We start from the raw sequence: 14,963 nt of genomic DNA on the forward strand, positions 1-14,963 counted from the left end.
GAAGTCAGGCCAAGCAGTTTATATGGGATGGAGTAGTCTTCATTCTTCATAGTTTTGAAGAGGGGAGTGGTTTTTAATGTTCCCAAAACTTGAAAGAAATTATTATTATTTTTCTGTCATCAACTTGTTTTATAAATAATTTGTTAGAAAACATGTTTGTCTGTCTTGAAATTTAAAAAGCTACATTTATTTTTTTTAGGTTGCATTCAAAGATCATTTGGGGTGAAATTCATCCCTGGGCAGAGGGCCAGCGAACGGCCTGCGTATCAAATAGCGCTTAAGCTGTGCGTAGCTCTTGTGCTACTGCACTGGGCCGAATGCTAAATGTCTGATCATAAATGTGCTGCGCGTATGGGCAGCTTGCCAAAATATTTGCCCGGTGAAAGATAAGAGCCCCTCTCTGCAGGGTGTGGTGAAGGAGCAACAGACAGGAACTGCTGCCAGCAGACATGACTGAGTATGTGAGCTTCCTGCTTTTGGCCTTCAGCGAACATTTCACAAGCCCTTCTCTAAACTGGGAAAGGAAAGAAGCAGCTTCATGCATCGTTTCGGCACTTCTGGAATAGCCCTCTCTTTATGCAGATAGCCTTGGGTACATTCAGAGCCTTCGGGTAATTAGCGGATGACACAGAATGGATCTCTGCTTACACAGGAGTTATTTAGTGCCATGAGGTTATAGCCCTAGTCAAGTGTGTTTGTTCATGTACGCATTGTGTGATCCAGGTTGCATCTGCTGGCCTTTTCATAGTTGCACTGAACCTTCACTTGTGTACCCAAATACATTTAGGCTTCCTCTGTGTGTCATCTGGCTCGCTTCATTCTTTAGGGGAGGCATGGCCAAACTGGGCCCTCCAGCTGTTTGGGGACTACAACTCCCACCTTCCCTAGCTAACAGGACCAATGGTCAAGGAGGTTGGGAACTGTAGTCCCAAACAGCTGGAGGGCCAGGTTTGGCCATGCCTGCTTTAGGGTGATGAATCCCATACAGGAGCCAACATGCATTCAGGTATAGGCTTGGTGCAAATTCAACTCTTAAGGCAGTACAGTCTCTTGAAGACCATAGAGTTGCATGAGTATCCATGAGGACATCATTGGGAGAGGTGTATTTTAACTTACATTTGTTTTCATCTTTTCACCCAATTGTCATTTCTCTCTCTCTCTCTCTCTCTCTCTCTCTCTCTCTCTCTCTCTCTCCCCCTCTCTCCCCTCGTCTCTTCATGTAGGAAAGTGTTTCCAAATGGGATTCCAGTGGAGTATTTCTTAACAGCCACATTCCGTGTTAGGCGAAACAGCAAAAGAGAACGGTGGTATTTGTTGCAAATTTTAGATCAGCACAACATGCCACAGGTTAGAACAAATGGTCTTTTGCCTTCCCAAGTGTCAGGTGATAGATACAGCTTTGTAGGAAAGCAGATATTTTCCTCTCTGGGATCAGAGTATACTCAAGATGTTTTTGCTGTTATGGCTCTATATAGAATCAGTAACTGTTCTGTAATACAGCACTGGCATGGTAAGTGTGTAAGCTGCCACCCAGGATTGCTGTGAAACTGAAATTCTTTTTTGAGTTGTGATGGAATAGAGACGTAACAAACAAAAAGCAAATTAAACAATAAAGGGTTTAGAATTGATGCTTGATGATGAAGCTGCATGGGAGACTTTTTTAATGTCCAAGGGTGGGATCCAAAGAGTCTCTTGCACAAGTAGAAGGCACATCCAGCTGTGTATGGGGAGTAGTGATTTTTACCTGTATCTGCCAGCAGTCGCTCCTACACTATATCCAGTGCCATTCTGGAGAATCCTTGATCCTCAGGAATGGCTGTATGTGTGTGTGTGTGTGTGCAGTGGGAATGAGGAAGCCCCAGTGGCCAAACAGAATTCCACTTGTGATTCTCTGCATCCTACCAACATATAATAAGGTGTGAACTTTTATTCCGTTCTTTGCTATTTTGCATTTTCATTGTTTCAGACCGCTTCTAATTTGACTGTGCTTTTTTTCAGGTTTACATCACCATTGACGGTACAAAAAAAATTGTAGAGTACATTGCGCAGTCCACCCAGGGGGGCTCATTGCACTACACCTTTAGAAGTCGGGAAATACACCCTGTTTTTGATCGGCAATGGCACAAGCTTGGCATCAGCGTGCAATCAAGTATCATTTCTCTCTATGTGGACTGCAGCTTAATTGAGCAAAGGGAGATTGATGAGAATACTACTACAGACTTTCAAGGGAAGATTCTTATTGCTACCCATTCTTTAGATGGCAAACCTGTAGATGTAAGTTGGGTTGACTGTTAAAGTATATTTCAGTGATATAAAAATGGGTGATCAAAACGTATTTATCCCTACAAAAGAAAAGCTTTGCAAGTTATTAAGGTTATGTACTGAGACCCTTTGAAATAAGAAACCTGATTCTTAAGAGATCAAACAGTAGTAGCGGATGAGGTTGTGGGATGGAGATAGTTACCTGCTCTGCTGGCAGGTGAATCACTGCTCCTTATTGGGAGGCGTGAAGTGGTGGCAAAGTCAGTGCAGTGCGAACATGACAGTGCAGGCAGTCTAGTGCTCCTGTTGGTGCATTTGCACCATGCTGTCCTCCTTGCCAATTTACTCCTTCCTCTCTCCATTCTAGTACGCAGCAGTGACTCACCTGCTGAAAGGTCAGGTAAAGATCGCCACCACACCATGCCACCTGCTACTGTCAAACAGGTGCCATAATTTAACATATCAGGTTCCAAATAGGCACATTATCATTTTTCTAGAGTGCTTTTCCTCTTGCCAGTGCAGGATTGGCAGTGGGAAGGACTGCACTGCATGTAACTCAAAGCGTTCCAGAAAACTGGTTAGGAACAACTTGTGGGCTTCCCACAGGCATTTTTTTGACCGTTCTGAGAAAGGGGATGCTGGTCTGATCAAGCAGGGTTCTTTTTATGGTCTTAGTCTATTGTTGTACAGTGGTACCTCGGGACGCGAATGGGATCTGTTCTGGAGCTCTGTTAGCATCCTGAAGCAAATGTAACAAGCGATGGTGCGTCTGTGTGTACACAGATCACGTTTTGCCGCTTCCGTGCATGCGCGTGACGTCATTTTGCATGAGCGGCGAAACCTGGAAGTAACGCGCTCCGTTACTTCCGGGTTGCTGCGGAGCGCAACTTGAACGCACTCAACCGGAAGCACATTCAACCCGAGATATGACTGTATACACATTACTAGCTTAAGACGCAGCTAAGTCATTCTTTTTCTAACTTTGGATTGAAGCTGGTTTGGGAAGAAATGCACCAAGACACATTATTTCGGGGGGGGGGGGATATGACAGAAAAAAACAGGTTAGCTATGGGGTGTGTACACTGTTTTTCCAAAGCAGCAGTGGGAGTGCACTGGATGTGGAGTAAATGGGTGTGTGTACATGGCTTAATAGAAAGGACACAAAAGGAAAAAAGGGGTGTAGAGCTGAAAAGAGAGCATTTAATGAGCTGCTTCACATGTCACACTAAGCCGTAGTTCATTTTGAACTGTGCCTCCCACTCCTCGTGTGGCTTCCCTCCACCCCCACGAATGCTGTGCCTGCCACAAACAAACCATGGTTTAGGCTGTCATGGTATGTTTATTTCAAATACACCAAGGGCTCATGTACTTCCTCTTGCCCCATGCCTAGAAAGCGTGGGTCTGGGCAATTTCCCACTTCTCCTGGGCTTTCTAGGCATGGGTCCAAGCCATTTTGCCTTCGGCTTGCTGCTTTCCCCCAGACAACTCACTATTTAGCACTAAATCAGAGCAAACGTCAATCTGGAGCAAACCCAACTGACATTTGCTCTGATTCAGTGCTGAAGATCAGGTTTTCCCGGAGGAAAGCAGCAGGGCAAATGGAAGTGTTGGTGAGGCCTGAGAGTGGTGATCCGGAAATAAACTTAAGAGTAAACATTGATTTGTTTCTGGCTTATTGCTCGTGGTTTATTTGAAACAAAACAAACCACAATCTGGGTTTGTATGACATGACAAACTATACTATGTCTTGTTTGTGCCACAGGTGCAGGAGAGAAATACATAGGGATGGTAGGACATTCACATAATCCATGGCTTTAAAGTGACTTACTGTTACATGTGAACCAGCTCTGTAGGATGCAGATAGCATTTAAATTACACATTTTCAATTTTACATTGCCTCAGCTGAGGAATATGCAAAAGTGACTTTAATATCAGCTGTGAGTCACCTCCAAGTAAGATTTCATTTTTTTAAAATCTGTAGTAAGAGAGTACTACTACCTATTTCCACATTCCCTTTATTCCCTCAGTCCTATTCTTTTGTTCGTGCATGACCACCAACTCCTTTCCATCTGTTTTTAGACTGTATAAATGTCTCACAATTCTCACGCATAGACTTTGCTCTGCAGCATGCACACTCTTGCGTAATGTGCAACTTTGCGAAAAAAGACACTAGTCAACTATTTTTTCTAAGAGGATCAAAGCAGTTCAAATATATTCCAGTATTTTTATAGTGAACTCAGTGTACAGAATTCTCTGCTCCTTGCTGTGCAGATGATTCAGTACATGGGGGAAACAAATATTTGTTCATACTGTTACACATCATCCCAGTTTTCATAAGCGGTGTGAGATTCCAGAGGTTGCAGGCCTGCTTCCCAGGGTCTGTGTTGCCTTTTGGGACAATGAGACACAGTAGAGTCTGTGGTGTCTTTAGGACGCATGGTTTATTTTACACATATACAACCTGTATCTAGATGGAGAGAGTGCAGAACATTCACATTCCAAGAGGGTCCTCTTCCTGCCATTGCTGCAGCCTTGAATCCCAAGAGACCCCAAACATCATATATGGCCCACTCTGAAGCATAAATCAGACTGCCTGCCTTGTGCCCCCCTTGCAAAAGGGACACACCCCCCCCCCCGGTTTACTTATGTCCTCCTCCACCCTGTAATTCTGGAAACTTTCCCCTCCCAACTCTGGGAATGTCATTTGCTAATTACTCTGAGCTCAGGGCGGGGTCTCCCCACTCTGTGTCCTCTAGAGAGCCTTTTGCCTTTGTTGATGACTTTCTTGATGGGTTAATGTCTTTGTTTCATAATGGCCCATCCCCAAGCAATTCCCTGGTCAGGAAAACAAGTCCAGCCTGTAGTCTTACGCAGCTAAATCCATTGTTTAAACTCCAACCTTTACTTTGAGCAGTTGAGGGGGCAGGAATATATATGAAGGTTTCATTTCATAACTTTATTGTGCTGCAGTGGGACATGTCTTGTCCTCTCAGTTCTGCCAAACGTCAGCCATGCCAAGAATCCTGGAACCTCCTGTGCTCCGTCCAGCATCATTTCTGTGGCTATGGGAAGCTGATTTAGCTGACCCTGGTTCAGAATGACCAAGTGCCTTCTAGCAGAGATCCATACTTCCACCCTAGAAAGGAACAGGGAAGTAGCAGTATCATCTCTTCCCTGAGGATTGCCAGGCCAGTTGCATGCATTAGTGTTGGAACAGACAGGCACCTGGGACAAAGCCATGTCCTAAATAATTTTACTATACTGTTACTAGTATTAAGAGTGGATGAGTTTGTAAATAAAGGTAGCACTCCTCCTAGAAAAAAAATCAAAGAAGCATGTTTTGGAGAGATATACCTGCCAGTTTTGAAACATATCCTTAAAAAAATATCAAGTAAGTTGGCCAAAGGACTGCAGGAAACTGCAATATTCATTGTGGTAGATAAATGCAATTGCTTTTAAAAAAATTATACAGTATAAATAAGAGCTGTGTTTGGCTCAATATACTTGTGTTTTGTATTATCAGATTAGATTATGTGGGCTGCTCCCGTGTTCACAAATAATATATGCAAGTACAGTATTTTAAAATGAAACACTGTAATGTGCTTTCTGAGTTTACAACCCAAAATAGAATTTGGCGTACGTAATCCCATTCATTTCTATGAGTTCAAGTGGTTTAATTTTGTGCTGGATTGTGGTCACAGAGGTTTCAGATGTGTCAAGATTGATTACCTTATAAAGCTGATAAACACCTCTGTGTTTACTAAACAGATTGAAGTTGGCCGCATGATAATATACTGCAATCCCAGTCTTGCTGCTCAGGAGACTTGCTGTGAATTATCTGAGAATATGGTAAGTTAAGAAAATAAAAAATGCAAGTTATCCCCCCACCCCAGAAACACACAGATCGGTACAGTCCTTCTTTCTCCATTTAGAAATGCAAATAAATTTCATGGTATCATAAGATTAGTCCATTCTTCAAAATGGAAGTGTGACCTAGATTAGTTTTTCATGCTGAAAAATATGGGATGGGAAAGGATCAACACTTGAGAAACAAGAATTCAAACAGAAAAGGAATATTGAAAACAAGAGAGATTTCTTTGGGCAACCGTTGTCGATGCATGCCTATATCATGGTTTCTGTATGGGTCTCATTAAACTTGATCAGTACAATTGCTGATCTGAATACTATCTGCAAAGAATTCTTAATGATGAGCCTTAGGTCTTATTCAGGCTTGCCCTTGCCCCACTACTTTCCCCTGGAGGAAAGCCGATCTTTACTTCTAAGTCAGAGCAAAGGTCAATTGAGTTTTCTCTGGATTGATGTTTGCTCCAATTTAGCACCAAAGAGTGGGTTTTCTGGGGGAAAAGGGCAGGGCAAGGGCAAAACTGCTTGGATCCATGCCTAGAAAGCAGTGGGAAGCCACTGTGGGACCTGTGCTTTTTAGGAACATGACAAGCCAAAGTCTGGATGCGCTCTCATTCCCTCTCTCATTCTAGCTAGGTGTTATTTTCTGTTTTTTCTATTATTTTTTTCTTTTCCCCAGTTAGAAGTATTGTACTGTTCATATGGCTAAGAACCTCGTGGATTAGTCTGACCCACAAGCTAGCCACTACAGTGGTGCCTCGCAAGACGAAATTAATCCGTTCCGCGAACCTCTTCGTCTTGCGGTTTTTTCGTCTTGCGAAGCACGGCTATTAGCGGCTTAGCGGCTATTAACGGCTTAGCGGCTATTAACGGCTTAGCGGCTTTAAGAAAAAGGAAACAAACTCGCAAGAACTCGCAAGACGTTTTGTCTTGCGAAGCAAGCCCATAGGGAAATTCGTCTTGCGGAACAACTCAAAAAACGGAAAACTCTTTCGTCTTGCACGTTTTTCGTCTTGCGAGGCATTCGTCTTGCGAGGTACCGCTGTATACATAAAAAGCACAAAATATTTTGCTAGTTCATTTATAACATCCTTTAGCTATGTATTTGACATTTTTGCAATTGTATTTGCCACATCAAGGATATTTTTTAGAAAAAGCTTAAATTGAATTTTGCATGTAAATCAAGCCCTATCTCACAAATGGAATGATAATGTGGGTAATTGCAGTCATATACATACCTACTCAGAATTAATAAGCCCCACTGAGTTCAGTAAGCCTAACTCCCAGATAAGTGTGTATATGTTTGCAGTGTTAGATAAGATCAGTGGTAAGATGCATTCCCCCCCATTGTTAAAGAATAAAATATATGTATGACATTTAGAAGTGTGTGCAAAAAGAGTGGTTGCCCAGGCTGCAATCCTATTCCCATTTACCTGGGATTAAGCCCCATTGATCTTAATGGGACTTGCTCCTGAATAGGTAGGTATAGAATTACACTGTAATTTTCATATCCAGACATGCTAAAGCAATACAGTAGATGCTAAAGCAATACAGTAGATGCGAAGATTTCCACTTGCAGCGCCAAACTCCCTCCCTAGGAAGTAAGCATCATTGAACACCACGTGACTTGCTTTAGATTTAACTTCCATAGAATTGCTCTGTGGTTCACTAATATTGGTTTTCTAAAATTAAAATAAAATAGATCATTCACGGCCTGATTTTGAATTCAGGTTGCTGTTTTCATAATGCTTGCATCAACGTGGAGTTAATTTAATCCTTCCTTCCCCTACAGAGTGTAATCTCTACAGATGCAAAAGGCACTATAGAAAAAATGTTTTGATCACTGTAGATGTAGACTTAAATCGGAATAATATATATTTATTATTTCAGTGCCCTTTGGAAGAAAGCTTGAAAACTACTGCAGCATCACCATCAACTGTTCATGTTGGTGAAATACATGCACTTCCAATAATGGAAAAAAAGCCTGAAGAAAAATGCTTTTGTTCTTCAAATAAGGTACAGGACTTAGTTGCTTATACATAACATTTTTTGCTTTTTGTGACCTGTAACATTTGTGCTGCTGGCTAATAACTTTGGCTTTTTGCTTGCACCTTTTGTCCCTTGTATATTAGCTAGTATTTAACATTTGTGGAAGTTACGTTATTTTTAATATAGACTTCACAGATTAATGGAACCATGCCAATGGTGCAACAATGGCCAGCTATTATATACTCCTATATAATATATAGGGCCATAAAGTTGTTCTGCAACAGCTGAGGCAGTAATGTGTTAAAGATGACATAGAACCAATGCACATCCATAGCCTCTGTAAAACAAATTTTACCATAAAAAACCCCTCAAGAGGGTTATTCTGTCAGTGTAAACACACACCTAGCACAAATGACACTGACTGTTCAGAATTACAGGAGATTAGAGGAATCTACAAGGGAAGCAAATACTATAATAAAGGGTTATTTCAGCTACTTCAAGTTGATTGGATAAATGTCACTCCAAGGTATACTGCAGAGATGAAATTTCCAAATGGTATGAATGATTGTTTCCTGGAATAGCTAGTTTGAGAGGCTGCACAGTGTGAGGCAGTCCTTGGCTCTTTCCTAAGTGGCGCATAGAAACTGGACTAGGATGTCAATATAGCTGGACCACTATGGAAGAACAGCTCTGATGGGAGTTCAATTCACAGGTATAGATAGAGACATAAGAGTCTGAGAAAGCGCCAGCCACGGCAATCTTTAATAGGTGAATGAGACAAATACTGGCACACTCAAAACCATGATTCAGGGTCTTAGAAGCAGAAATCTTAGTAGGGGTCTGGGCCATAGCTGTCAACCTTCCCTTTTTTGCGGGAAATTCCCTTATTCCAGCGCTGCTTCCCGCTGCTATCCCGGATTGCTAGATATCCCATAGACTGTCCCTGGGATAGGTGAGGCTGCTGATCCCTTATTTTCAAATCTGAAAGTTGACAGCTATGGTCTGGGCACCTCGAGACAGCAAGAGGAATCACTTGTGAATCAGTAGCAGGTACATTACAGAGAGACTGCATATCACCTCACAAGGAGGTTATCAGCCAGACCCGTGAACTAGCCTGTTTGGAATGGGTGACAGCTTTTCATAAAGCATTGCTGATTTAAATAATGTAATTTGCATGCCATTTTCATGAACACAGCAAATGTCAAGCTGCAGCAGACATTATGCAGTTAGAATACAATGCCTTTTTAAAAAACAGCAACTTATTCTTACAGTATTTTTGTGCTGGTATGTGGGGGTGGGTGGGAAATGAAATGTTTCAGGCTTCAATGATGGCTCGCAGACCACACAGAAGTGGTATGTGTGTTCGTGCAAGACATAAACAGCAATACAAAACAAAAATCCCAACAAAATGTTAGGAAATATTAGAAAAGGTGTGAAAGATAATATAATAGTAACAATGTCCCAGATATCAGTGACCATACACTCAAATATGTCATCCTCTTCAGCATACTGAGGTCTTACCGGAAAGGAGACAGAAAAGGAATTAATATACTGTGTTTGGGGAAACTTGTGAAATTTCACCTTGGAGAAACTCCCCGGGTGCATCGAGGAGTGATACTAGTTCCCCCTTTATTAGGGAATAATTGCTTTTGTGACATCAGTAGCCATTGCAGCATGGCTGGGGAGCCTTTGGCCCTCCAGATGCTGTTGAACTCCAGTTCCCATCAGTGCTGGCTTGCATGGCAGTTGTCATGGACTGTCTGGACACAGAGGAATGGTAGGAGGCACCAGCTGGGGAACCCCCAAGGGTAGAAGGCTCAGAGCCCAGGGACCTGTGGTGAGACAACAATGAGTGGTAAGAGGGAGAAGTCTGCGAGGAGGAGGTGTTGGAAGCTGAAGTGTAACAGGGTTTAGTGAGAAGACAAGAGTCTGTGGCTGTGAGAAGTCCACAATCGGAAGCAGGAGAGGAGGAAGGCCAAGAGGCAGAGATGAGTCAGGCTGGTGCAGAAGCCAGGAGCTTCCCCCTCCTGCTGCAACAAGTTCCCCTCCTCCCTGGTCTCCCAGGATCAGGAGAGGTATGAAGCGTGAGCAGCTAAGGCAGCCATGCAGGTGTAGTCTCAGATTGCTTGGGAAAGACCCGGGAGAGGAGGAGACTTAGGCAGCTGTGGGAAGGCAGGAACCTTCAGTCTCCACAACTGCTTCATAGGGACAAGACCTATCATTAGGCCTGGCACTCCTGAGCAGATCCTGTTTCTTTTAATAAAGAGTTAACTTCGCTTACTCTGTAACATCCTGAGTGTTACAGGTTCCCCAACTCTGCATTATACCAATCCTAAACTTCACCCAAGAACTCTTGCACAGTCAGTAATCAGTGCACTTGAGGTAAGGAGCAAAACACAAACAAACAAAAGGCCTGCGGCAACAGTGAGAGTTGTAATACCTGCTGAGGTCCCAAAGGTGCTACATTTTCTTCTCAGTAACGTAACCATAGAGATGAGCTAGAGGTGAGCAAGGCTGAATGGCAAAGGGCTGAACTCTGTGTTTTCTTTTTGCATTATCAAGAATGACTATTATCCAGGCACTGCTCATACTGCTTACTTCTCTAATGTAAGATGCTGGAATAAAACATTTCAAGCTTTACTTTAAACAGGGAGAAGCAGGTGTGCCAGGAGTACCTGGTTTGCAGGGACAGAAAGGAGAAAAGGTAAGATTCTAGCCTCATATAAGCTTCACTGGTACCTCAGTTTACAAACTTAATCCGTTCCAGAAGTCCGTTTTTAAACCAAAACCGTTCTTAAACTGAGGTGCACTTTCCCTAATGAGGCCTCCTGCCGTCAGTGCCCTTTCACTGTTCAGATTCCGTTCTTAGACCGAGGTAAAGTTCTCAAACCGAGACACTATTTCTGGTTTTGCGGAGTTTGTAAACCGAATCGTTCTTAAACCAGACTGTTCTTAGACTCAAGTACCACTGTATTGTCTTGCTGTACATGTTAGAGAAAGTGGAAGTGGGGAGGAATCCTTCAGCACATTCTGGTTTCCTTTGAAAAGCAAAGTAAGACCTATTTCATTTTTTTTAATAAAATTTTTATTGGTTTTCCACAATTTATACAAACACAAACAGTACACAATACAAACAAACAAACACATAAACAAACATGTATAATTTCAAATCCTTATTTCTTAAACCTTACTTCACCGACTTCCCCATACCTCCCCTTTCTGCATCCCAATTTCCAAATTAGTTTCAGCAAATCCTCCCAAAGTAAGACCTATTTCAAAACCCTTGCAACTCAATGACATAGCAACGCAGCGGAAGTTACAATTTACTTTGACATAAATTACACTGGCTTCCTACAGCCAGTGGATTCCTCTGCCCAACTCTAGATTGCTTGGAATCCAGGTATTTCAAGGACTGTCTTGCCCCATATGAACCTCTCTGAGCTCTTTGATGGATGCTCTGCTCTCAGTGCCTTCACCTTCATACATTAGGTAGGTGGCTACCAGGGGCAGGGCTTTATTTATTGTGGGGCCCCCGATTGCAGAATGCTCAAACATATTTACTTGACAATAGTTTTAATATTTTGGTAGATGGCTGGGGAAAACTATTTGCTTGGTAAAAGCTTTTGGTTGACTTGGATTAAGGCAGTGCTGTGATTTGGTTTGGATTTATACATTATTTATTTCGTTATTGCTTCTATAAGCTGCCTTGAACATGATAACGATGGATCCCATCTATGTAGCATTGTTTCAGATCCTGGTGAATTTAATCTTTCATATAAATGAAGGCAGATTCCACTTTATAATTATCAGAGGTGGTTTCTGACATATCATAATTTATTGGACATGCTGTCCAATTGCTCCTGCTTTGATCTTCCCCTTTTGCACAAGTGTCTAGGAGTCTATCCTACACCTGCGTGGAAATGCCAAGGGTTTGCCTCAGTTTGTGTTGGACTACAGTGGTACCTCTGGTTGCGAACGGGATCCATTCCAGAGGCCTGTTCACAACATGAAGGGAACACAACCCGCAGTGGCGCATCTGCCCATGCGCGGGCTGCAATTTGCCGCTTCTGCACATGCGTGTGATGTCATTTTGCGCGTCTGTGCATGCGCAAGCATCAAAACCTGGAAGTAACCCTTTCTGGTACTTCCGGGTCGCCGCGGGATGTAACCTGAAAGAACATAACATGAAGTGGACGTAACATGAGGTATGTCTGTAATTTGTTTCTGAGACCTTTTTTTAAAAAAAATCCTCATCTTTGAGTACATTTTAATAATTGGCTGAACCTGTTTTGGGGATCTGATGTGCTCAAAGCAGCGAAGCCGGGTTGAAAAATCTTTACTTGGGTTTGAATGCAGGTGTTCTTTCAAATCTAATTCAGCTCTGAAAGGGCTATTTCAAATTTCACATTATTCTGCTTGTCAATCTGCTTATCAGAATACAATGAAGAGTTTATGCTTCCAGCCTGTCAAGATCAGCCTCAGGGAGCTTTGTGGTGTTTCCTTTTACCAGGGCAAAATGATTTAAAAAATAAAAATCAGCATTTAACAAATGTAGAGACCCCACTGACACCGTCCTTTGTTGCTAGCCCTTTAACAAAACTCTGGCCTATTTTTGTTGTTGCATTGCCATCTCATGCAATCTCCCATTCCAGGGATTGGAAGCAGTTGGAGGCAGTTTATTTCTCCTGCTTTTGAAGCTTGATATTTGTTTCCAAGCCATCCTGCTATAGTGTAGGGGTGTGGAACAGTTTCCATCCTGTGGGCCAAATCCTCATGGTCCAAATTTGGCCCACCTGCCCAATCCCCTGGCATCACAATGATCTCAGCTGATTTGGCACGTTGAAGCCCCGAAATCAGAACCTGAAAGCACCATGAATGCTTGAAAAGAGCCTTGTGCAGTGCTTTAAAGCCCTTGAGGTTTCTACTTTATTGCACATCAGCTGATAGGTGGTAGAGCCAAAGCCCACAAGGAACTGCTGAGTTTCAGCTTTGCTGCCCATGAGCTTGATGGCTGGTACAGCCAAAGTCGGCTTTCTGCAATCATTGGTTGTGCGACTGAGTTCCTTGCAGGGGTCTTACTAGTGCAGCCAATCTAGCAGGCTTCAGTTCTGCCACTCATCAGCTGATAGCAGAGCCCTGCTTTTCCCTGCCAACACACAACTGGGAGTGCATTTTAAGGCTCCTAATTGTGTGTCGGCACAGACGTCACATATGACGTTAGGTGTGGGACAGGTGGGCGTGATTTGGGGGAAGCAGCCTCATGGGCCACATTTGAAACCCCAGCAAGCCAGGTTTGTCCTGTGGCCGGAGGTTCTCTGACCCTACTCCAGTACTTTGGGTAAAGGTAAAGGTAAAGGGACCCCTGACCATTAGGTCCAGTCGTGACTGACTCTGGGGTTGTGACGCTCATCTCGCTTTATTGGCCAAGGGTGCTGGCGTTTGTCTGCAGACAGCTTCCAGGTCATGTGGCCAGCATGACTAAGCTGCTTCTGGCGAACCAGAGCAGCGCACGGAAATGCCGTCGCGGGGATTTGAACCGCCGACCTTCTGATCGGCAAGTTCTAGGCTCTGTGGTTTAACCCACAGCACCACCCGTGTCAGGGCTTATTATTGCCTCAAGTCCCAGCAGTAGAAGGGATTCAGACAGTTTTAGGGATAAGTTACCAATAAAAAATCACAACCCACCCAATTTTGCAAGTTTGACTTGGGTGTATGGATGTTGTGGGGTAATTCTGACTTTCTTTCTTTCTTTCTTTCTTTTTTTTTTTTTTTTTGCTGGGGGAGGCAAAATGAAGGAGCAGCATGCAGAACATGTTGGGAAATGGCCAGGAGCCATCATTTTATTTGCCCAGAATCCATCTGGGAATAGCACTACAAGACGATGTCTTCCTTATGTAACCAGCTCTGCGAGGCCATTCTTATAGCTCATCTTGGTGACCCTCACTATGCCCTCTCCTGCCCCCAGCCTTCTTTTATGCCTCCTTTGACCCTGTACCCAGCCCTGTACCCAGACTGGTTATGATTTAATACTGAAGCTGAAGAACAGATTCTATCTGTGTCCTCTCTGGCCTTCATTTTGTGCCAAGACTGCCCTAATTCTGATGGCTTCCTACCTACTGTATATTATTATTATTTTATTAAATTTGTTAGTTGTTTCATCTTGCTCAAGGCAACCCAAAGCAGAATAAACTCCATCAGAGTAACAGAATAATTAGTCCCCTACTTAACCACAACCAACCAATCTCCAATAACCGCCTGGGACATGCATTTCATTTATTACAATCCCTCCTTCTCTCCATAGTCCTGTGCTTTATCAGGTGGAATTATGCCTGAGTCCTGCATGTTTGTGTTATGTGGGAATTGAGTTGGGTCCTCACTTGTCCTCAGCAGATTACCATTGGTGTTGGGAAAGATGGTGTGGGGTGACAATTTTTGCTGATTCTTCCTTGCCCCTTTGCTTGCTGAAAAGATGGTTGGGGGACCCCCTAGAAGAGCAAGAGAGGTTGTACTGGGGACTGCAGAGAGAAGGCAGTATTGGCAATAATTGCCACCCCACCTTCTTCCAGCATAGATCCTCTGCTGAATCCCCGATTCCATGTGAAAATAGAAGAAATTCTTCCAGTTGTGCAGGAATAAGCCTGGATCCCACTAACTGAGGATTGGGGTTTTTTTGTGTGGGGAGGGTATCTTTTTCTCTGTTTTCTTTGATGACTGCTGCTCTGTGACATTTGTTGGGTACAATAATACATGCACTTTAGCGCCTGTCTTGTTAACTTTTTTTTTTGAAGTCCTCTTTTGCTTTTGTATCATGATAGCTTATTTAACCCTGTGAACATTGCTGCATATCG

The 14,963-nt window shown here is 43.1% G+C and overlaps 1 protein-coding gene across 9 annotated transcripts in view; it reads left to right on the top strand.

Moving 5' to 3' along the window:
* COL19A1 (collagen type XIX alpha 1 chain) overlaps nucleotides 1–14,963 on the top strand; it is a 219,116-nt gene that overhangs the window by 56,934 nt on the left and 147,219 nt on the right. For all 9 annotated transcript variants that reach the window (XM_081186914.1, XM_081186916.1, XM_081186915.1 and 6 more), the window contains exons 5-9: nucleotides 1,224–1,347; nucleotides 1,999–2,274; nucleotides 6,031–6,111; nucleotides 8,017–8,142; nucleotides 10,766–10,819. In XM_081186914.1, coding sequence (XP_081043040.1) covers nucleotides 1,224–1,347; nucleotides 1,999–2,274; nucleotides 6,031–6,111; nucleotides 8,017–8,142; nucleotides 10,766–10,819 — 661 coding nt within the window. The remainder of the gene's footprint in view (nucleotides 1–1,223; nucleotides 1,348–1,998; nucleotides 2,275–6,030; nucleotides 6,112–8,016; nucleotides 8,143–10,765; nucleotides 10,820–14,963) is intronic.

Source organism: Podarcis bocagei (genome assembly GCF_964188305.1).
Source record: "Podarcis bocagei genome assembly, chromosome: 3".
Lineage (NCBI taxonomy): Eukaryota > Metazoa > Chordata > Lepidosauria > Squamata > Lacertidae > Podarcis > Podarcis bocagei.